At 37.7% G+C, this 25,207-nt stretch overlaps 1 protein-coding gene across 1 annotated transcript in view; it reads right to left on the bottom strand.

The window, feature by feature from the left end:
• SOX5 (SRY (sex determining region Y)-box 5) overlaps positions 1-25,207 on the bottom strand; it is a 289,699-nt gene that overhangs the window by 200,877 nt on the left and 63,615 nt on the right. Inside the window, exon 3 of the mRNA XM_010003011.1 lies at positions 16,756-16,966. Within this exon, the coding sequence (XP_010001313.1) occupies positions 16,756-16,966 (211 nt within the window). The remainder of the gene's footprint in view (positions 1-16,755; positions 16,967-25,207) is intronic.

Raw genomic sequence — 25,207 nt, 5'->3', positions numbered from 1 at the left:
AGGAATGAAATTTTTCCACTGTGAAGAAATACAGTTACTATTATCAACCATGCTTTAAAAACACAGAACTTGGACACAGAATCGCGTTTGTGTGCAAAATCTGTTGAAAAAATGCCTACAAAACAAAAAACTGAAGAAACTATTTTCTGACTCTGCTTTGTGCCTTTAGCCACAGGACCAAACTTTTGTCCTTCTTTTCCTCCAGGGATGAAAAAAATGGCCCTACAGTTGCTACGAAGATGCTGTAGCTGTAAACTTCATACAACCAGAGGCTTTGTTCAGCTCTCTTCCTTCTTGCTACACAAGCCTTCAACAAGTTGAAGGTGAACTGAAAAGATCACATGCTCACTTCAGCTAAATGCAAGCCTATCCACCTCTGCCACATCAGTGACAGCATGGTTGCTACCTTCAGTTTTCGTAGTTGAAAAAAGAAAAAAAAGCGTTCAGTTGAATGGTTCAGAAAATGCCCGATTCATTGATACCAAAAGCTAGAGAACCACACATATTCTTGGCTACAGCACCCACCCTTGTCAGAAAGAAAACCAAAAAGAAAACCAACCACAGTAGCTTTCTCTTTGCCACAGGTTTCAACACACTCAGCTTGCATTCTCTTTGTGTTTCCATCCACTAAAGCTCCCACACACTCCCTCCCACCTTCCTCTTCCCTAAACAGCACAGAGCTTCATATAGGCTAATTCACCATGACAAGAAAAACAGAACAATTCTTTACTAAGCTGCAGCTATATTTACTCATTTCAGAATTTCAAGTCCTTTTTCAGCATTTATTGTCCAGGTAACTGGACAAATGTAAATATTATTGGCAATTCTGACAAGACAAAGAAGACCCAAACACAACTCTCAGGGATGGGCCCTGTATGCAATGAGTTTAGGTAAAACCAGATTCCACATGAATTTACCTAGAGAAGTTCAAGTCTGGATCTAAAACGGTCTTCTCATTTTATTTCACAAGAAAATGCCAATACACTTTAAGACTCAAGTCACATGAACTTTACACTAGAGCGTACACTCTGGATACTAAATTAATTTTAATGAAGCTGTGGAGTGCCTTGTGATGGACTGCACCTGAGTTTTACTACTGCAGCCTAGCCTATATGCGAGAGGATTTACTGCACAGCATTGTATTGCCCAGCTTGCCAGCTTTGTATCCAGGGCAGGAGAGCTACACTAAAAGATGGACACCAACACCAATTCTCACCTACTCCTGGGTAGGAAAGAGAAGAACTTCAGTCTAATGAAATATAAAACTTTCTTACTTGCTGAAGCGTTGAACTTTTCCAGCCCATGAACCTAGAGATCCCCAATAAATTACTAAAATATTGGCCTAATAACAGAGGGCATTTTCCCTTTTATTTTACACGTCCATGAACCTCTGCATGTCTGGATTCTGGCCAAATCTGGAAACAGAAGTGCCACGGAACATGTGAGAGGCTGCTCTCCTGACAATTCCAATTTGGCTGGTCTCTGGAAGTGACAGAAACCCCTGGAGAAAACCAGCACTAACTCTGCTGTTAGTTCTGTTCACTGCTCCATACGGACACACAAGATCCATACTGTCTACCACCAAAAAAAAATAAAAAAAAAAATCAGGAAATACTTGGGGAAAAAAACCTGGAATAAAATTGAGAAAACATACTTTAAAAAAGAAGGAAACCCTCTACTCCTCACAAACACACAACAAATAAAGTAGCCATGGTGGTCATTGTAGTAGCAGTAATAATGATGATGCCAGGGAGGCATGATCACCATTGCTTGCATTTATAGCACATTCTTACAAATGTTATATAATTTTCTGTACTTCTACATCGTTAATTTCCATTAATATTTACAGAAAAAAAATAATCTTTCTTTTTAAAGTGTTTTTTCAAAGTTTTCAGTCTACTGGGCATGCAATGATAATTGCTGCTCTGTTCTGCTTAATGATAGAGTCCTTTCCCTGTACAAAATAAGAAGCTGTTTCTTCCCTGCTTTTTATTTCTTTACACAACTCAGAGGCTCAAATAAGATAATTACAAACAATGCCTGAAGAATGGTTCAGTTAATGTTAATTTATACAACAAACTAATTACTACCAAATGGTAAAAAATCACATGTGGAAGTTCCTGTCTCCCACGCACACAACTAAACCAGCAGCCATCTGTCTCAGCCTGGGAGCTCTCAGTGACAACTGAGGAAAGCAAGGCAAAGGATGAATCCAGATATGTTAGCTGCTTCTTCTGACACAAAATGATGGCATTTAAGCACCGCGGTGATCTCAGCAGTGGCATTTTTTTCCTTTCATTTCTAAAACAAACAAACAAAGTACTGGCATCTATAGCTACGTCTCTGTCTAAATTTTACCTCAACTCCAATAACATAAAATAAGGTCTAAAATGCCTTTATCAGATGTAATTCTTCCTCGTGGCAATTCCTATACGATACTCTTTATAACATCCTTCACGTGCTGCCTATCAGCAAGCATGAGGTGAGACAGTCTGAATCTGCTTAACAGTACATGAGACAACACATGGAAAAATGTGCTTTTTTTTGTTTAAGTATTTTTTCTACCACCTGAGCAAGCAATTTTCTCCAAAACCTTGAAAAATCAAAGTCAGTACAATTGTTTAATACTTTTATGGGATGCTCATTAAAAAACTGACAGTGAGAAGATAGCTGGGGATAAATCCTGATTCATGTGTTTAGTTTAAAGTCTCATTGAATTCAATGTGAGTGTTACTTCATCGAGGACTTCAGTACCAGATCCTTTACATGAATAAGGACCTTGGCAATTTGACTGTTAATTACTCTCTGATTAGCTCGCATCTAGCGAAACAAACTAAACACAATATTATCCCCTAAGCTCTGTTCAAGAAATTTCAACTCCAATATTCTCCTCTCCCTGTGAGATCAGAACTCCAACAGTCATCAAAGACAGTGCTGTACATGAATAGAGCGAAATATCAGAGTTTAGATTCACAGTACAGATTTCAGAGGGGAAGGCTTTTTTCCCTAACAGTAAAAACTGATACATCTTTCTATGTTTGAATATAAGGCACAATTCTTGTACTGCAGATGGTCTCTATGTATCTCATTTAGACCAGGACCCCCTCTTACTTTTATGTGAATCCCACACAAGTACCAAAGTGCAGCCTTATGGCTTTATTAGAGAGAAACCAGCCAGTCAGGTAAAGACTGGAAGACTTTTTAGTAAAGACTAAATGTCTATGAACTTGTGCTTCTGACTATTTATCTTTTCACGAAGAAAATGGCCTGAAACAATGACAGAGGAGGAACAATTGTTACAGCAATTTAAAACAAAGTCTCTGTAATCTCATATTCATGAAGTAACACAGTCATTATTTCTACATGGGAAGAACAGTATTGACAGTTTAAATGAAGTAAACAAGAAGGAATCACAGGAGAATCTACATAACCAAACAACAATGTCTAATTATTTCTCATTCATAGTCCTTAAAAGAATTATGATACAGAAAAAAAACAACATAGGGAAATGATTCTTGCATACAGCCAAGAGCATAAAATTCTACATAAAAAAATACATTCACTGAAGTGAAGGAGAGAGAAGCAATTTTCCTGTCACTCAGTCCTATTTCACTTAATAATTTTTTTACTGTTAGGTTACATTATTAACAACTGTTTTCTATGAATGGGAACTGAGAATCTTTCATAAGAATTTCACTGTGTTTCACAACGTTTTCACTTTTTTTAGGTGTATGTTATCAAAGATTAGCTACTACTTAAGTTTTCATTCCTCTTTTACAGTGGGGAAAAATAAAATCATAATCCTAGCAAGAACAGGACTTCGTTCTAAAAGTGAACTATGAGAGTTTTTGACAAGGAGTTGGTGGGTAAAACAAACCACCTAGTATCAGTGAGTGAGATAAGACAAGAGAGGAAGGGTCATACATTGCAGTGTGTTTTAAAGAAAAACCTGTACCTGAGGGGATGCTCTGGACATCATGCAGTCCCTGGGCTGAGACTGACGTCAGGCCTCTTCCCTCTTTCACCTCAAGTAGCCTCAAGCAGCTCTCACAGCCAAAAGTCTGCCTCTAATTTTAGTTCCTACTCCTGGCACATGTTGTGTCCTAGATCACTGAAAGCTTTGAATTAATACACTAAGACCCAGTATTAAGCTAAAGAACTGACAGCTTCATGGAATGCATTCAGCCTGGGAGCAAAGCTACCTGGGATTTGCTAAACAATCCCAATGCTCCCTCCTAGTAGGAAAATGATTTTGAAAAAAACAAAAACAGCAACAAAAAAACCCAAACTACGGCACATCTTTCAATCTCCCTCAAAGAACTATACTAAAAGCTTACAAAAATTGATTCCCTGTTTTTTTTCCCACAGTGGTGCCTGTTTATGCAAATGCAGAAGGCATCTTCATTCTTCTCTTGATGCTTTGTCACCTGCCTTTATGTCTACAGGAACCTGTATACTAAAAATACCCAAAGCAGGTAAGTTAAAAAATGGCCATAAAGTGCATCCCATTTGCTCCTGAAAATATTTAGGACTGTGGTGGATGGTACATTTGGTGTGATTTCTGGTGAACATTTATAATGTCCAATATAAGCAAATGAATTGTTAGCAAAGACATTGAGAAACCAAAGATTAAACAGAACTGTATCTGTACTCTCTCTCTCTCTAGAACCTTAATGGCAGTTTCCTAGGTGCTATATTTAAGGCCTTAAGCCAAAACAAAAGCAACAACCAACAAAAAGAGTTTTACAACAGAAAAACTGGAAAAATTCTGCAGGCTGGCAATGTAAGAATGCAACCCCTAATTACATTGTCTTTTTTACTTCTGAGGGCCCCTTTACTTTAAAACAGCAGTTCATGCACACTGTGTAACATCCACTGGGTACTATGTTCCCCCATTCAGTAGCCGGTCTAGCGATAAAATACTGGTAAAAATGGTAGTGTAACTTTATAATCTCTAAAGGACAGCATTTTTTTTTCCAGCTGGAAGAACAGGTTATAGCCTAAATACCTATGTCATGTGTATTATTCATCTAATAATTTTATGGTTAGTTACTGACCAATGACAGTTTCTTAATTCCTCTGAACTCATATAGGATTGGCTTGGCCAAAATTTTAAAGGAAGAATGCCTTTTGCCTGGATCTGTGTCCCATACCCCACAGCTTCACAGGAGCTGTGAATCAATTAGATGACACAGCAAGAGGAAATGCATAAAAAAAGACTTAAAATAAAATAATCTTCAGTGAGATGTCTCCATATTTAGTTAAACAGCATTGCTGATTAAGGCTGTACATGAGCTCAGTGTGAATCCAGAATTGTTGCAGCTGAAAATCATTAGCAAAAACCTGCTGTCCTCTAGTTTCATCTTCATATATTAATTTCCCATACGAGGAAAAGGAGTTATTTGGAAATATGTTGCTCTATTTAAGGTTAGTGTATAGACTTCCCAGCAAAAAGACATTGGCGTGCTTCAGACTGTGCAACAAGACAGTGATCTTACAGTATTTGATTGACTACACGGTAATGACCACAGTTGAAACCATTTTTCTGCTTAGTTGTTGACTTTTTCCCTCTTTTTTTATTCCCCCTGGTGTCTGACTCTGTGGGAGATAAGACAGTAATGGAGGGATATGTGTTGTGGGCAAAACAGAGAAAGAACAAAAAGAAGTTTAGCCAAAAAAAGATCAATGATGCATACAGAACAGAGAGGCTTTCTTCTTCCATGTGTTCTTTGTCTCTAGACTATTTACCTTGAGATTGGGTGGGCTAATCTACAGTACAAAACTAATGAAACATTCCAAACTGTACTGGAAAAACAGGACACTTGGATAAGCACTTCCAAGTGGGGAGAGACATCTTCCTTACTGATAAAGCACTTGGACTCCAGTTGTAACTCCAGGGTTGTATAAATCTTTAGCTGTGATCATTCTTGCTTATTGGCAGAGGAATACAAGATCTGGCTTTGTTGGTGGTTTTTTTTTTATTTTTAAGTGCAAAGAAAATTTCCCCTCAGGCATATGGACTGGGCCTTTTAAACTGCCCTTTCCAGGTATTCCAAAAAGATTTATGAGTAATGGCCAAGTAGCATGTCCCATACACAACCAACTGCCTATAACTGCAGGCATGGATAAAGACACTGTTGGACTTCAGATCGTCTTCTACTTGTCATTTCCTGTGGTTCTGTTATTTGTTCAGAGATTCAATGATTTCACTAACTATGACTGAAAGGATCAGATGAACAACTGAGGCTCATATCCCTTCCTGTGTGTTGCATGTATGAACATGTGGCTATTTCTCCCTGACAGGAAGAATCTGGCTCTCCACGTCGCAAATCTGTAGCTCTCCTTCCTTGTGCTGTATAAGCTAGTACTTTCTATCCCTCCAAAAGGTTAAGTCTGAGTGCTAATTCATCATGAACTATGTTACTTAGATACAAGTATCTCACCATCTAGGAAATAGAGGACGGCGTAGACTTTGCTCTTGTTACCTTTCAGTTCTCTTAGTAATGCTCTTTCTAGGAATAGGCCTAATCCCTGTCTGCACAGGGATAAAAAAGCAATTCACACTGGGTTCTTTACAAATCCTGTATTGGGTCAAATGTTGCCTTCTTCAAGCTTTTGCGTATTCAGTGGGAATTGTGAACTTACACCTGAGATCAGAACTTGGCCCACATTGTTCTGAAGTGTCTATTAACTCTTCCACACTCATCAATAAATCAAGATGAGATTCCTCTCAAGCACAATGAGCCTAGAATATAAACTATACCACTCTCAACGAGGAGACCAGGAATTCAACTTCAATCACATGGTTCACTCTTCCTCCCTCTGACTCTAGTCTGTAGAAAGGAGAAGGGAGCAGAAGGCCAATTCAATCCCAGGATTTAAAGGGCCACAAAAGGTGCACCCCTTCCCTCTTTCAAACACACCAGAGCGGAGGCATCCAGTGGTACATCTCATTCCCCCTGTGTTTACTTTGAAATTGTAATTTTCTTCCAAGCTGAATGTTCCTGTGTCTCCCCCGAACCCCCAACACTATCCCAATTCTTCCCTGCACAAACTTGGGAGCAACCACCCCTAGTTACACGGTACCACAACCCCGTGTTGCCACCTGTCAATCAGAGCTCCATTCATCTTTGAGAGGGTGAATAAAGTGAGGGGGGAGGAGGAAAGCAGGAGGATCTCTGCATTGATCAAAAATGTTTGAGGCGGAAAGAGGATGGAGAAAGAGAGAGAGAGAGATGGAGATAGATTAGAGGGTAACAAAATTAGAGAGGGAGATAAACAGAGCCAAAAAAGAAGAATGTCCTTTGTTCATTTAAATGGCTCTCTGCTCCCAAGCCCTCTGCATGACTAATGCCACGCTGTGGTGTGTAAACCTCTTGGGCACATAACACAAACAAAGCATAACTCGGCCTGAACAAACAAAGGCCTAAGCAACAGTGATTGAATTCATCTTAAAACAACAAATCAATTCTTCCCTATTAATGCCCTAAATACCAGCGTAGGAGCAGTGTCCTGTTGTAATAAACAGCCATGTGTTCAATTACCGTCTGTTTTCCCAACTACTGCTCTCTTCAGTAATTACACCATACAACGCATTCTACATTGACATTATATTAATGTGCGGGGAGGAGAGATCTTAACTAGGAATTAAATCAAGGCTAAACATCTCAGAAAGCCTTACCGTGTCGCACAAGCGCTAACAGGGCATTCTTTAGCAGAAAGCACAGAGTAATTTCTCTCTTCGTTCACTTTTCACTTTCATTCCCTGGCTGAATAAATAAATGAAGACACAAACTTCAAAGAACTCTATTGCCTCAAAGACCTTCACAGTAAACCTTTCATAAGCTCTCAAAATGTCCACTTCACCTGTACAAGATCACGGCTCAATAAGGAGCGTTTCGTAAGTATCAGCTTATGTCACATCAGCTAAACAGCAACAAAAAAAAAACAAGAAGAAAACTTTCTGGAGATAAATGCAGGGGAATAAAAGTTTAAGAAAAGGTTTCTTATCCTTTTGCAGAATTGTCAAAGAACACTATTGACTACCGAATAGCACACAGCAAACAGACCAGACAAAAGATATGATGAAAGATGTATTTACTTGTACAGGGCTCCTTCCCCCCACCTCAACCTTTCTTTCCATTTCATACACACCCACACTGCACCGTTTGCATTGTGTTGTTAAATAACCAATAGCAACCCAGATGAAACAGTGGAAGGGTTTCTATGATGCTGTCAAGCACCAGACAGATGCTTGGCAGTGTCAATATGGTTACATTTGGGTTGTGCCAAGGCTTGAAATGAAAAATAAAATAGTAATAACAATAATACTTTGAGAGACAGAGAAAGAGAGGAACGAGTTAGTGCATGGACACGCAATAAATTTTTAGATCAATGGAGTATCATCCTACCTGCTGGGTTTTACTTCAGCGATATGAACTGTTATGGAAACAGATAAATAAAGCTTTTCATTTTGTCTGCATACTGGGTTTCAAGAATGTTAATAGAAAGCAAAATCACATTCTGAGGGTGTAATGACTGCAGATTTCTAGGCCCTCTAGAATAGATTCATCAGTTTCTGCTGCAAAGGCACACCAAGTATGTCTAACATAGGAAGTATGATAAACTTCCAAAATCTGTTTCAAAATCAAATGCCCTAGGTGCTGCAAAACTCTTCTGACTGAGGCTTCAGAAGACATAGAAATTTGCATATTTGGAGGAAATAAAATTTTGAAAGCTTTTCTGATATATTATAGTTTACCCTCAAAACCACAGTGCATAACATTCAGACATGTAAATTTGTCTTAACAACAACTGCTTACTTGCCCTCCTCAGGTCATTAGACACACATACCCAAAACCTCTCCAGGTTTGAAACTCATTTTCATTCAACTAGTTTCAATTTTTTCATTTCAGCTGCCAAACCAAGTCAGGGGAAAAGCTGTATGCACCTGACCCAAAATGTTTTATTTAATCGTAATTGAAATGTTTTCATCTCTTTCAGCTCAATAATCTTAAAACATCTAAAAACAAAAGCTACCATTTCCAATGAAACATTTTGTCTAAAAATGTTGATCGTTCCAAATTTTCTACTATTTTTGGCTAAAATTAACTTGTTGAATTGCTAAATGGTTTCAGCCCTTAGTTACAATTTTACAGGTTTTAGGATGTCCGCCTCCCCAATTCTCCTTACCCTGTTTTGAGTGCTTTTTGCATTTATACATTTCAGGACAGAAATCACATAGATGTAGCTTGTTTTCTCCTGAGGCAATGCAGGAATCACAATACAATTAAATTGTGTGACAAGAAAAAATTATGAAAGGAGTTGTATCTTGCCAGTACAGCTTATTAACAATGCAGGAGATGTAGAAAGTTGTACAAAACTGGCAAGGCTCAAACCACCTTAAAAACATCAACATTAAGCAGACACATAATAAAAGTAAGCAACAGCTTCAAACTTTAAGAGTGTTTTTACAAGGCTACTTCATTAGCTAAACAAGCAAGTGGGAGTTGCTGCAAATGTTGCTCCTTGCCATACTACAGGCTTTCCCTTGCTTCTGGTAAACAGAAGATACAAGACAGCCTTGTGAACAGCTCATGGCACAGACTGAGATCTAAAGCTAATCAGACAGGATGATAGGTCATCTTAATCAACTTCAAAAAGCCAATCTACATGCTCATCCCAGCTCCTCTCCTCTCCTTCCCTCATTGCTCTCTCACTCATTTGGCTGTATTTTCCCCTTCCCCCTCTACTTACTTCCTGCAAATTGCGCTGTTAAGAAATAACGTGGGGAGCCCTTCAGGTCTCAGCATCCTGGGCGCAGGTGGTGGGGAAAACTTTGAAGTGAGCTCTCCAGTAACTCTAGAGCTGTCCGTGCCTCCTCCATAAGCAGCTCTTATTAAAAAAAGGACCAAGTATCCACTAGAACAAAACCAAGCAGGCCTATTTAATTAGGGCAAATGCTTGATATCCACTTCTTCATGTTAAACCACACAGCCACACATGCCTGGGAGGTCTGATTAATTTTAATATGCACGGTCGTGACAAGCGCCTCGGGGGTAAGAGAGAGGGAAAAAAAAAATCCCACGTACCCCGCTAGCTCGACAAAAAGGTTTCAGCTAAATGTGTATGTGGCCCAGATTAAGATGTTACTATTCAGCAAGGGCTTGAACCTTTAATATGAGGGACAAGAGGCATGAGAAACAGGTGGCTCGCTCTTCACTCTTGAATAAATGACATCCCCAAAAGCTGTGGCACAGAAGCATACAGAAAGAGCTGGCACACTCTCCCATGTATATTTGTATATTACCAGTCTGGGTCAGAGGTTTCTCCAGCAATGATCCAAGGAGTGAAATGAAGCTCAGAAAGCTAATGGCTTTTCCAAGGGAGGGAGAAATGAAGGGGGGGAAAAAAATAATAAAAAAATTAAGGCAGGCTGCAAACTCATCTAGGTAGAACACACTGGGGGCAACAGGCAAAATGATCTGGGGATACGACTGGCAGCAAGTTTTGAAAATCCCTGTTTAAATGAATCGTGGCTATTGAAGAGTCTGGTTATCTGGGGCATCGGGGGCAGAAAGGAGCCCAAAAAATTATTTTGGTCTTGGTGAACCACTTACATGCTGCACTGTAAAACACGGGAAGTTAGAGATCAAGCACTTTGCTTTAGCTTCTGCTTGTCCAATATTATGGAATTAATGTACCCTGGAAGGAAATTTTAGTTATGGAGATGAATCAGAGAAGACTTTAATTCTAAAACATGGAGGGGGAAAGAGACTTCTCTCCAAAAGCACAGGTTTCCTGAATCTCACTTGACTGTAATGCTTTATATTTAAGATGCTGTATCAGCACTTCAGATGCCTTTATCAAAAATCAAAAAGAAAAATCCAAAAGCTACAAACCTTTGAGGATGCAATCAAGAGTGCCTTGGAAGGGAATCTAAGCAAATTTTGAAAACATCCATTGAAATAAACTGTGACTATCGAGCTAAACTACTAGGAAGAAAAAAACACTTAAAACTGAAGGTGACAAATGCATAAACTTCACTTGGAGCAAGTAAGAGCTGGCAAGGCTTCAAACTGGACTATCTCTGTTCCAGAGTTAAAACATGTGTTAATAAAGGTTTAAGCCATCACAGCATTTACCAGTGTCTACTCTTCATAGGCCTATTTCATAAACTTCATCTTTTACTTTTTTATTACTTATTTTTTTTAATATTTTATCAGCAGTATATGAATGCACGTTTCCATATGGCAGAGGCTTTGAAAGTGGTGAACAGAAGTTTGATGCTGGCTTACTCCACAAGGAAAGACAAAATTTCTGGTGACAGACTGCACAGATGAACATGGAACCACAATGCACTGAAGCATCCTTCCACAGCATCAGGACTGTACGATCAAAACTTGTAAGTACTCAACTGCAAAGTATCCTTGTTTGTCCTTCAGTAAAAGAGCATTACAAAGACTCTTCAACATGTACTTTGTCAAGGGACAGTGAAGAACAAAATAAAAGAAATTCAAACCTCAACCAATTAGACTATCCTTAGGCTTCTCCTGAATCTGTTCACTTTATTGCTTCCCATCTCATCAGATGTGATTTTAAAACAAAAGTCTGCATTTCAAAGGCGTTCCTTCTTATGCCTATTAATGGCCTGCTTTGGAATTTATGCCTTAAGAAAAGGGAAACCTCTTGATTTCTTTACAAGATATGTTGATTAAAAGTTTGATAATATTAGTAGCTATTCTAGGATCTTATTTCAACTAGAAAGCCTGAATTCAACATGGTTCACTTTTATAGACTACAGAACTGCTTAAACAACAGCCATTTAAATTACCACAAGAACAGGTGTTGTGATTTATAATGGAAACTTAAACATCAAACACAAATACCCTTTGGGGGATGTTCAGAAGACAAAAATCATGCCCGAGAGGCCTTTATCCTCCTTTTCTTTACGACACAATAATTACTTCTAGCATTGCAGCATACTATAATACATGACACTCTAATACTTAAATTGCCTCTTAAAGCCCTGCAAACATATATGTTACCTGCTTACTAAACACTTGGGATTAATTGTTCCTGCTCAGAAGACCTAAGGACTAGTAGATCAAAATTTTGGAGTAGGAGCAATATTAAGCACTACATATACACAATTCTTGTATGTGTGTGTGCCTGAATATATATAATACATACATTTTATATACATATGTGTATCTGTGTACATGTATTTATAAAATATTCAAAGAATTCATTTAAGCAGCCAAACCAAATGCAGTTTCAGAGGTCCTTATTACAGAATGAGCCATGCAGATGAATTAATTTCCTACACGCCCATATGTATGGTCTCTGTGATCAGGTAGATCCCTTTTATTCCTACAAATTCTGTACAATAAGGTAGATGTTGCCTCAGAAGATACAGTACATAAGTTTTAAAGATAAACAGAGAGATATATAACCTGTTAAAAATATGTACTGCCAAAATGGAAAAAGAAGATTGATTCTTAATTAAAAGTTAGAAGATGTAAAGAGGTGGTGAGTACTCTGGCTTACTCAAAAAAAAATAGGAGAATTAACTTGCTTCCTACTTTTTTTCCAGAAGCCAAGCCATACGTTTAGAGGAAAAGGCTACACAGATTCCAGAGATTTAATTTTCCACAAGCATGGCACATAAATTAAAATACAGCAATCCAATCTCATTAACAGCGCAAGAAAAAGCTAAGTGGCTGCTTTGGTCTTTGCTTTCATGAACTTGTGTCAAGCTCAGTGACTTCAAAGAGATTTCCATTTCATTTCTACAAATGAACAGAACAGACAGACAGAGAGTCTCTGCCATCCTCTGATGCCTTAAGAAAACAGAAGAAAAACATGCCTGTATCTCATTCGCCTAATGATTTTAGCTGCAAAAGGAATCCCATGGTTGGCAGACGACCCTCAGGGCAAGGGCTTGAGGTCTGTCACAGTATATAAGGCTTCTCCAAACCCACTCCATTATCTTCATTATCGTACACCAGGAATAAAAGGGGACTGACTCCTCTTCTGCAGTTCAAGTTAGAAAGGACAGAATGTTTCATGTAAAATAACATTGTGTGACTTCAGTAATAGGTTTGTGCCTTTGGGGGCCTAATACTAAAGCTACATATGAGAAATTTCTACAGAATTTGAAAGAAGAAAAATGGCCACTGTATTAGCATGGAGTAAAATTCCACAAGTTTTATATTCACTGAAACACTCCACATCTCTGCGTCAGCATGACTCATTGTCAGTCACATACTTCCATATAGCAAGAGTAAAATGGCAAGTTTACAAGGAGGGGGGGAAGAGCATGAGGCTTTAGAGCCAAGTATACACCCCAACAAAAAACAAAACCATACACATATGCAAGGAGAAAAAGGAAGTTGAGTAGGCAGCATGGCTTCCTACAGGGAAGATTAACCAAGGGCATATAGAAAACAAACCAACACTGAAACAATTTATATGATGCTTCCTGTGCCACTCACGTGTGGGCACACGTATGTGCTTACATTTATGCACACATACATGTGCACATTTGTGCACTCTGAGCAGTATGCTTCGTAACACTGTAAAAATCCTTGTTGTTTACTGGCAAAATTTACTAAGTATTAACTATTGCTTTCTAACAAATGTAAGAAAATAATTTACTGTATATCAAGAAAGTTTATTTAAAACAGTCAGACCTATTATCAATACTTTGGATTATCTCATTTGTCCTCAAAACCCATTTAAGAAACAAGAGGTCCTTTCCCTGACTGATACAAGGTTTGCATCAAGACCTAAAGCTGTCTATCCAGACCTTCCCTTCTTCCAGTTTTGAAGAAAGAGACCATTGAAAAGAGTGCTTCAAAAGTACATTTCCCACAGTAATTCAGAAGACAATTTCAAACAATAAAAACAGAACAAACATAGCCCATTGTACAGGTTAAATAATATATAAAGTTCTGACTACATAGAGAAATGGGAATCTGGCTCATATCTGGACTTCGAGAAATTCACAGGAAATTGATTTATTTAGACCTCAGCTACTGGTGCTAATGTTTCCCTTTCTTCCCAAAGAGAAATAAAGTATTATATTATTGTTGTTGACATAATGCAGCAAAGCTTAAGCAAGATTCTTGGTCTTCTACAAAGCTCCACAAACTAGCAAGACTAAAAATTATTACTGCAATACACAGTGATCATGCATTGTTGAGCTGCTACCCACATGTACTACCTAAGATTCCCACTTGTAACTTATCTTATTCACGGGGAAATTCATTAATATGCTAATTAACTGACTAGTAACCAGTGATGACTGACAACTTTACTTTAGCACTACATGAAGACAATGTGACAATAAGTCGATTTTCTGCTGGAGTTCAAACAGAGAAGACATTGTACTTGCACTAATACATACATCTTTTAGGGAAAAAAAGACTCCTATTTGTGGAAGATCTCTAAGAACAGTTTTGCCATCTGCATCCAGAAATATATATTTTTTAATTAGCCACTCTAAAAACAATCATGTTGGCTGAAGGGAAGGGGGAGGGAGACTTGTCAAAATGATGTATTTGTCCCTCACCACCTTTCAATGCTCCTATGCAAGTCTAATTTTCCTCCTAGCAAGCTCACCTCTCTGGCCTCCTTTTGTTTCATGTCCCATTTTCCATTCTCTTCTAACTTCTGAACTTTTGTTAGTTCGCTTTTTAGGAGAATGGGGAAAAAAAAACCCAACCCTTTCCTATTCATTTTTTCCTGGATGGGGAGTAAGCAGAGACATGAATATGGCACCCTCATAATGATTTAACTAGGGCTTAATGAAATTTTCATCACAACCTGCTGTTCATTTTAATGGCCTTTGAAAGACAATAGAACAATGGCTAGAGGGAAGAAAAGATTTTCTGTTGCATGCATTTGCAAAGCCCAACATTCAGTTGCTCCCCCTCCTTTCTCTCCCAATCTCTTCACAAAGCTGTAGATCTTTTGTTTGTACTGTATATTTTTATTTTAGTAGAGCTGAGATAATGCACAGGCTCTGTAACCATTCTCATGTCTATCTGAGGCCTCTCCTTAATGGAATCTTTTTCCTGGATGGGGAGTAAGCAGAGACATGAATATGGCACCCTCATAATGATTTAACTAGGGCTTAATGAAATTTTCATCACAACCTGCTGTTCATTTTAATGGCCTTTGAAAGACAATAGAACAATGGCTAGAGGGAAGAAAAGATTTTCTGTTGCATGCATTTGCAAAGCCCAACATTCAGTTGCTCCCCCTCCTTTCTCTCCCAATCTCTTCACAAAGCTGTAGATCTTTTGTTTGTACTGTATATTTTTATTTTAGTAGAGCTGAGATAATGCACAGGCTCTGTAACCATTCTCATGTCTATCTGAGGCCTCTCCTTAATGGAATCTGGGCAGCTTGTACAACCTCATACTCAAGAAGAGTGTTTATACATTGCACAGAAGCCCCTGCTCTTTCGTCTCTCTCTTATAATAAAGTCTGGTCCCCTTCCCCTCCCCTGCCCCATAGCATACACATGAAAGATGTCTTCCATTCAAAGGCTCAAGGTAGGTCATGGCACTGACCGTTAAGTCAACGTAAATGCAAAACGAAACGCTATGATTATACCTATATATTAATCAAAAATGCTTAGACAAAGAATTTGTTTGATTTGCAATCCTGTCATGTATGTGACACATGTGGCTGTGTTTGTACTCATATTTTCACTCCAGTATGCAGGTTGTCCTAAAATTTTCTTGCAGGTGTTTGTCAATTCATGCTTCAACATTGAGGTGGGTGCTGAGGGTCATGCTTTTAAACATTTGAAATAGATTTCTACAACAGGATAGGTGGGTCTAAATGAAAATGAAGTCTTATTAGTGTGCATTAGGGAATAAGGTTCAGTATGTTCACATAACTGGATCATAGTCTCCTAGACATCTAGATGCAAGTACGCATGTTGGATACCTATGGAGAATATAGTGAGAACTTCATCTTCCAGTTAGGGATTTGACTCTGCCCCAAATAGATAGGAATTGAAAATCTTACTTAAAGGAAAGCTGTTAGGTGGCTTCTCAGAAGTGAGATGTTCAGTATTAGTCTCAGCCCACAGAGCACAAGTGGCACTGTCACTGACTGGACATACATTCTCAAAAAGAATCTGATTCTCATTAGATCATACCTATAAGCCAAGGCTGAAACTTGCTGCCCAGACATAATGCAGAGAAAGCCTGCACTGTGTCTGTATAGTACCTGCACTACCAATAAATACAGGATGACAATGTAGGACGTGCTTCCGACAAAAGTTTTCATGAATTCCAAATTTAACTTCTTACCTTTTAAATAATGACATGCCTACTAGATAATTTTGCAAAAACATTGACTTTTCTGATAACACTGCTTTTTGCTCTGGAAATGGGGGAGGGGAAAGTAGTGGTGTAAATGACCCCCAGGCTGGTAAAATGACAGTGTTCATTGTACCCATGTTGAGGAGGTTGCTGTGTCTATTGCAACTGTGACAAAGATGGTTATGTCAGACAAAGGCTCTCATTTGGGAAAAGCTAAAAATCTTAGCTATGACAGGATATTGTTGAAATTCATCCCTAATGTAGACAAGAACTATGAGTTCTTTACTTCCATTTTGCTAGCAAGAAAAAGCAAATGGAGCAGAAAATGAGAAGATTAAAAAGTATACATATCCAAAGAATCTGGAGAAAATAAAACGAAACAGAAAATTTTGGCCAGTTTCCCAGGCCTTACCTTCTGGCTCATTTTTGATGAGCTCTTCCATTTTTCTTTGCTTAAGGGTGTCTACAACATCCGCTAGGCTCCCTTTGCGCCTTTCAGGGGTTCCCAGGGCTGTGCTGGACAATGATTCTCCACTCTGACGCCCACCTTCTTCTGCCTTCAAGGGTGAGGTAGATGAGTTGTGCGGGGCAAATGAAGACATCACTTTATTGCCATCAACTTCCTGGAAGGGGAGAAAACTGAGATGAAACATTTCTTTCTTTTCTTAAAGAAGAAAAAAAAAGATGGAAAGAAAGAAGAATCCTTTGTTCTTCGAGTTCGTTGCTGTTTGTTCTTCTGTTGAAATCTTTAAAAAGGCATGCAATGCTTCAAAAACACCCAGAACAAAGCCTATCCATAAAGCACAAACCAAGATTACAGGCTGAAGTGAACAAAGATCATCTTGCAAGAAAGAAACACAAAATAGTTTTTCCCTAACTGAGAAGTGTTGTATTCGCAGGTTTCCGAATAACAATGATATTGATTACCTTTAATTGTTTGTTCTTTTACAGCTTTCTTTTGAAAAAAAAATCTTCAGTTTTTACAAGGACGATTAATTTTCTGACATTATAAAGTGCTTAATGCTGTGATGGCTAGTTGTTGTAAGAAATGAAATGGTAACAAAATATTAAATGCCCTTCACCATAGGACTTATTTTAACTCGGAGTTCAATTAGATCTCCCACCTATGAGTGATATGGTAATTGTTTTCTGTTCTCCTAATTCTCTTTCTGTTCTCCTCTTCTATCTCATACCTTTATTTCTTGTTGAGATAATATTTTTCACAAAGGTAGTCCTAATGACTGTCACTAGTGGCACAATGGCAAAACTCTGTAACTTCCTGGAACATACAAACAATCCTCCTCACGTGAGAGTCCACAGAGGTCTACTCATTAATTTTAATGGAAACCAAAACTGTTTCCAGTATCTTCAAACTTGCCTTTATTAATGTGAGAGCCTTCTCCTCCATGCCTCCTCCAACATAAAGCAACGTTTTCTGTATATATTCCTTTCCCCTTTCATGTCTCTAAACTCTACCCTTCTGTACATATCTTTGAAACCTTTCATTTTTTTCTCTGCTAACATTGGCCATCGATACCTTGCAAAACTTAGGCTAGTGTCTACAAACAAAGCTTGCTGCTGAGTACACAGACTGAATGATATAATGCTGCAAGCATCAACAGTTTTTATTTTGATCAGATTCTCCAGAGCTTTCATTATCCTATTTTCTTAAATTTTTGCATTCCGTTTTTTAATATGTATCATTTCTAAAAAAGTCACTGGACCATAATGGGATCTGAGTTACAAACTTTGCTGAAAAAGTCTTAATAATTTCTAATTGTTATAATTTTATTGGGTATGAAAGCAGCACATATATTGTTTTAGTGATTTGTGTTACAATTTTATCATTTTTTTCCCAGGGTAATTTTTGGTGTCTCTGGTTTAATTAATCCAAATATTTCAGGGAAAAAAAAAAAAAAAAGTGCCTTTTCATAAATAAAACATAATTGCCAAAAATGGTCTCAATAAAATTTGAATAAAGTATCATGAAATTATGAAGAAAAGAATGTATCTGTTTTCACAGACTACTTCACTTGGGCAAAAAGATTACGATTGGTTAAGAAAACTTTTAGTGCAAATAGTTTTGAGCAGCTTGAATGTGTTATACTAGTGAATAAATTCCCTAACAGAATCGGATTTAGCTGAGATTACAATCTGGGCCATCATATGCCCCAAAAGCCAAGCCCAGTGATGTTAATGAGAGACTTTCTACTGACGTCAATGAGCTTTTGACCAAGCCCTAAAAAAATTTCCAACTCTAGTCAACAGAAATGCTCCTTTTTTCCTTTTGCAATTCCTTCAATTTTTGTTCTGCACTTGGAAAATTACTAGCTGCGAACAGTGGGCTTAAAAAATGAGGTGGAGCTGAATGTAATTTTTTCTACATATGTAGGCTTGAATAAACTGGTTTTTAGCACTGACCTAGACAACCAAATTAGTTAATTTCAGTATCAGTTCAGATTTTGTCAAACATTCAAACCAATTATCACCAAGTGGTATTTTTTTCCTATGCACAAGGCCAAAAGAAGAAATACCTTGAAAGCTGCTTGCTTATTCACACTTTGAAGAGAGATAAACCAAATATTACCCTTAGTTACAGTTCTTAAATCCACCTATACCATCAATTATGTATTGGAACAGTATTGCTCCAAATTTTACCAGGAACAAGTTTCTTGGTTTTATTCCAAAGGGGGCCCCAAAGACACTCGTGTTTCTGTGTCACACATTGGTTACAGACACAAAGTACTTGGAACAGCTGCCTAAACCTCAAGAATCACTGCTGCTGTACGTTTTGGGTACATGCGGGTGTTTTTGTATGTAAAAATACATTCTGAGTATAAAACAAGTTTGTTATAAGAGAATAAATAAAAGAACACAAGGATTGAATTTTAAGTAAAGCACTATAAGGTGATTTTCAAGATCACAAATTGCTTGGCATTCTCTTTCTGGGGAAAAGAAATTGTAAGGGAGTGAGGATAACAGAGTAGTTTATTGGTAAAGCATCATGAAAGGACTCTGGATACTCAATTTCTACTTCTTTTAAATGTTCTCTGTAACCATGGAAAACTTGGTTTTCCTTTTGTTTCTGCATTTCAGTTTCCTACCTGTAAACAGGCAAAAAAAGATATAATTTCTTATATTGTAAAGGTCTTGGAACGATAAACTCATTAGTAACACAAAGATATGCTGATACTACAATACTGACTAAAATTATTTGTTGTAGGATCATAAACAAGAAAAAATCATAGCTGGACAGAAAAGGAAAGGGAAGTGTTATACACAGAATCTTTTAAAAGATAAACTATATATTAAAATACCCATGTAAGTAATCATCCCGAAAACAAAATGTTCCTTAGACTGCTCTTGTTAGGAGTGCATATATGCAGTGTTTGCATATCACATACATGGGCTATTTATACACTTACTGGGTTTAAGAAACACTTCGCTTAATCAAAACACATATACAGTAGGGGAACAGCTGCAATCACATCTCAGTAGGCTAAATTACAGTACACCAGTGAATTATTCATTCAAAAAGATCTGTAGCAATCACACATTCACTGCGTGATTTGCAATCTAAGAGGAATCCTCTCCTTTCTGTACCAGCAGATGAGAGCACACATCAGCTACTGCTGTTGACAAGAGTTCAACACGTATCCTCTAGCACACCAGCTCAAGAATCTGTCTTCCCCACTTGTTCATGATCTTTTTTTTCTGCCATTCAGAACAACTACCTGAAATGCTCAACTGTTATCTGGGTTTTCACTTTACATCCCTGTTTTAGTTTGCTCTTTCTTATGCCATTACTGGGGAAAGTGAAAAAGACCTTTCAGTGGGTCTGGATTTTTACTTTTACCATGTAAAAAAGAAAGGACACTTCCACATAGAACCTATGTGTGTCAATAGTTGTACAAAGCTAAAAATCTTCTAGCAAGGAAAATGCTCCAATATTATATATGAGAGCTTAACTATCCCCCTGAAAACATTCAGAAAAATCCTTGATGTCAAAAAAGATATGTCAGCAAGAGTTTAAAATTAAAACCTTGAGAAAGAAGTTCCCTCCCAACAAGTAAGATTTACCTTTTCTGACAAATTCATATGGCTTTATTCACTTTACTGAGAAAAGCAACGAAACTGTAAAGAGTGGTATTAAAGAACCCAAATACCCAGTACCGACGTTTTAAAATGAAGTCAATCACGCTACTCACAAGACCTATCTCTCAGCCACCAAACAGTGGAAAAAGAGACACCCTGTACCAGAGAACAGTCTCTCTCAGCTGTGTAACCATTTCACCTGTTCAAGTTTGATTACATTCCAGCCTCTGGCATTGTTAATCCTGGTAACAGTTTTATGCAGTTAGCAGCTGCTTTGTGGATGGGGCTCTATTGTTCATTTGCATTGCGGATTGCTCTGCTAATGTGTGCTGGCACAACATTTCATCGAACTCTGAGCTGGGATTGTACTCACCAACACCTGATGCTGCTGCTTCTTGCTTTTCCCGCTTCGGAAAGACAGGCAAGAACCTACACCGATCGCGCTGAGTCAAACCCTCTAGGCCCTTCTCCCCCCACCTCTGCCAACAACAGCACCAAAGAAAGACTGGCCCAAGTTTTGTGTCTTCTGCTTCTGTTCCAAGCTAGAATCCACAGGAAGACTTGTTCATTTACAAGAAAGTTGCCTCTATATTGCCAAACAGCTTTCCACCTATGAAGGAAATACCTCTTCCAAGGTTTAATGATAAAACAGGCTTCTGCCCTTTCAGGATGAGGTCAATAATCTTCCTTTGTTAATCTTGGGCAAGCTTTACTTAATCTAGCCCCCTTGTCACCTTTGTGATTGACAGGAAAAGTCACGTCACTGGACAATGGACTTATCCTCACAGAGCAGTATCTTTTTTCAAGATTACACAATGTTACCCTTGCTCTCATAAAAAGTGCAAACATTTTGTTGTTAAAGGAAACTGTTCATTCCAACTGTGTCTTTCAAATTGTCTCTCTCCATTTCCAGGGTCCAATCATGACCTATTTCAGTTCTACAGAGGGATGGTAAAATGCTTAATGAAAAGAAACAGGTTGTACTTGGTGTTTTTTAATGTTATCTCTTAGTGTTCTAAATAGATCTCATCTTCTCCTGCCTCATCAAGACATGCACATTACTCCTCTCTGCAGTTAAACCCAGACAGAAAACTCGGTTTCTGTGACAATAAAATTTTGTCCCAAACCAACCAATAATCGAAGCAGAAGAAAACTCAGAACTAAGTCTGAAACTGTTAATTACCACCATATGGTATGCAAGGAGGCTGCATCTGCAGCAAAAACCCCTCACTATTATGAGAATCAAGCTTCTGACTTTGCAGCCAAAACACCTGGAATAAAATACTTGTATCTTTAAAACAACCAATGATACCGTCTGATTTTAAGAAGTCTGTGATCCCAAAAGCAACCCAACATGTTCTTTTTTCAAAGCTGGAATTTTACCCATTCTCTGCTCTTTTAGAATGTGTAAAGAAGACACAAAAGCCATTTTTTTTCTCTGCTTTCTACATTAGACATTTAGGCCTATCTATGTTATAGTCTCCACAGTGACCAGAATACTGGTAACAGTATGACAAAAGAGATAATCAGAAAACCGAATACTTCACACTTCTGAAGACAAATTATTCTTAAGTAGTTTAGTTCTGTTTGCTATTTATTTTAATTTATTTTACCTAATAAACTGTTATGAAATTAAAATCTATGTTTAAGATTCAACAGTGTAGCTACTTCAAATGAAAGTCAGAAAGCTATAAGAACACTCCCAAAGCCCACAGGAGGTCCACCAGCAATTATGAGAAACTTGACATTTCCAATATTTTTAAGGTTTAAAAGAAACAAAACACAGACATAACATTCACAAAGTAAGAATGATCTTTTATTTTTTCTTAACCTTCCATTTACAATCTTTGCCTTAATTAATGTAATTAGCTTACTCTAGGACCTTAAGTCCCAGTTTTCAATGGGAAGCATATCTTCAAATCACTTAACTGATCGGGAAAATTATCCCCTTTCTACATTCTATGTCATAGGGGCTGTAGGGCAGATATAACCACAAACCTGTATGGTTTATGGTGGCTGTCAACCTGGCAGCTTCAGGAAGATGAAATACATATTCCATAAGGCTTCTCAGTGAACGCTGCTCTTTTTATACATCAGAATTTCTTTGCTTGTATCTTACATTTAATAGGTCTTTTGTCTGTAGTTTCTTTCCTAAAGCAAAGTTTTTCATCAATGGTGGAAAGGAATTATCCCAAGGAGATTTAAACAAACACAGTGGAAGATACAATGAGAAAGGGGGAGACTATGTAAAAGGGCATAGAAGGGAAAAAAACGTGGAAGATAAATACACCATTAGGAAGTAAGAACGGACAAGAACACATAATCCCAGGAGGGATAAAAGTGACGTCAAAGAGTGTCATGTAAACAAACATAGAAAGATGTACATCCACAGGCTGTGGTTCTACAATTAAATCCATGCAAACCAGCAGCTATTCTTATACACTTTTTTTTTTTCCTAGGATTGGTTTTAACGGTGATGAGGAACTGAAATGTAATGGACAGCAAAGTTGATGAATGGATCTTAAGAGTCAGCTGAAGAGGTTCATCATGGCAGAGAAGGAAGAATTTTACCTGAATGAGGTAAACTAAACATTGTAAATAGAGATTAACTTTTTTTTTTTTTTTACTACGACCATGCTCAGTCAAGCAAGATGCATTCAAGTCAAATACTGTTTTGGCTTTGCTGAGATAATGTGTTTGGGACTGCATGATCCATATTTTAGAAGTATTACCAATTATCAGACTTACAGAATCCTGATCACATCTAGCTCTCCCTATTAATGTGTTTGCTTGGTACTGGAATTACTCCTTTTTGTTGGCAATCATTACTGTCTCTTGTCCTTCAGGTTGTATTTATTTGACATCCAGTGCCGTACTTAATTAATGACCTCTTTTTGATGAAGCTGCAGATATACTGGCAGAGGTTTCAATGGGAAGAGTAACAGGTATTTCCAGTGTTTGACATTTATGATCCTGGGTGAAAATGATTTGAAGCTCAAAAAGAAGACCATCTGCTCTACGAACTCTGCTACATCAGATTCTTTCCTTTCTTCTACCTTTTTCTTCCATATGTAGAACTGAGACAATAATAACTATTTCCTGCAGCTTACGGCATTTTATATAATTGATGTACAAAGCCTAGAGATTATTGGACAGAAGCCTCATAGCAGTTGTATTTTCATTTTTATTGATGCAATAAATACTCAGGTCTTACATTACTCTGTGGTGCACTACAGCCCAATCATCTGAAACCGGAAATTGGGAACTCTCTCATATATCAAGCACCACCCCACAATATCTGACAGTAACACAGCAACATACTTCATTTTTTCCCAAATATCATTCTACTCAGACTGCTGCCATAAATGCACAAGCAAGAGAAAATTCCAAGCCGTTCCAAGGTTTGGAGATGAGTTTGAAAAAGCTGTTCAGTTGCGTTCACACAAAAGGAGTAACTTAAAATCCATTTTGCATTGATTTCTAACTTTATCCTCTGTGATTTACAGAACGTAGAAACAGATTTTTCAAGGATTTAAAGTATCAAAAGATATAAGGAGATGCCTAGTGGGATTTCTGAAAATGCACAATAAAATATATTCCTTTAATTCCCACCGATTTCACTACATGTGTCTGAAAATAAAGAGTTGGAACCAGCATAGTGCAACTGGCTGACACTCTGCCAGTCTTCAACAGACCATTATCAGACTATCTACAGTACAGAGCACAATCTGATAACCAATACTTTAAGACAAACATTTCTTCTCCTCTGGCTGTTCTGCATTCCAGCCCATCCCCAAACATATAGCACAAGTTTCGTATTTCTTACTGCTTATCCCACCATTCCTACTTGATTTATTACAAATCAAAGAATTACATGTAAACTGTGGATCTGTTTGTAGTAAAAATTATATGAGAAAATGCTGTGAGTGAAATTTTAGAACCTTTTTATAGTGGATGTCTAAGAGGTTGGTTTTCTAAATTATTTTCTTGTGTGCTACAGATTCTGGTTTTATTTTTAGCCCACCTCTTTGCCCTATTTATTGCAATGAAGTGTTCCCTCATATATAAAAGGAAATTGCAAGTCTTTCTACAGAAAATAGATATTAAATACAGTAAAATAGTAATGACTACTTGTATTGGGAAAATGTGTTTAGTGACATAATTCCTGTCACCCATCCTCAGACCAGATCTCTCCTACTGCTTCGTTCTCCAGAAAAACTAATTTTAAGAATGTAAGATAGGATTACATCTATTTGCTCTCAAAATACTTAACAAACAAAACTGGCATTTTAAGAATCTTAATATGTTAGCTATAACCTGCAAAACAAAGAACATGTTGTACTATAACAGCCTTGTTATCTTCATGCTAGTAATCTTCATGCTTAAAAATAATACATAAAACTCTGCAAAAGCACTTTTAAGACTTTTATGATCTCTTCCCTGGGGGACTAAAGATCACCCTTAAGACCTTGCTAAACAAAAAATAAGACTACTTATCAAAAACAGCTTGGTAGAGTCTTCAGCATACATCAAATCCTTCTAATAGTTTGGAAGTCATGCAGTATAAAACGATTATCTTTCTAAAAAGACAAGCTTACCAACCACTTACAACAACTCTGGTGTTGTGTTCTAAAACTTATGTTCAGTGTCAAAAACAGTTTCATCACCAGCCTTTTTAGTATGAAAGAAACCTATTGTCTGTGCTATCTCCTTGAGAGAACAGGAGAGGACCATCTCAACAGAATTTAGTGATACAATAACAGGAATGC

The sequence above is a fragment of the Chaetura pelagica genome, unplaced genomic scaffold, assembly GCF_000747805.2.
Source record: "Chaetura pelagica isolate M959 unplaced genomic scaffold, ChaPel_1.0 scaffold117, whole genome shotgun sequence".
Lineage (NCBI taxonomy): Eukaryota > Metazoa > Chordata > Aves > Apodiformes > Apodidae > Chaetura > Chaetura pelagica.
The sequence above is the reverse complement of the archived record's forward strand: the minus strand, read 5'-3'. Positions and strand labels throughout refer to the sequence as shown.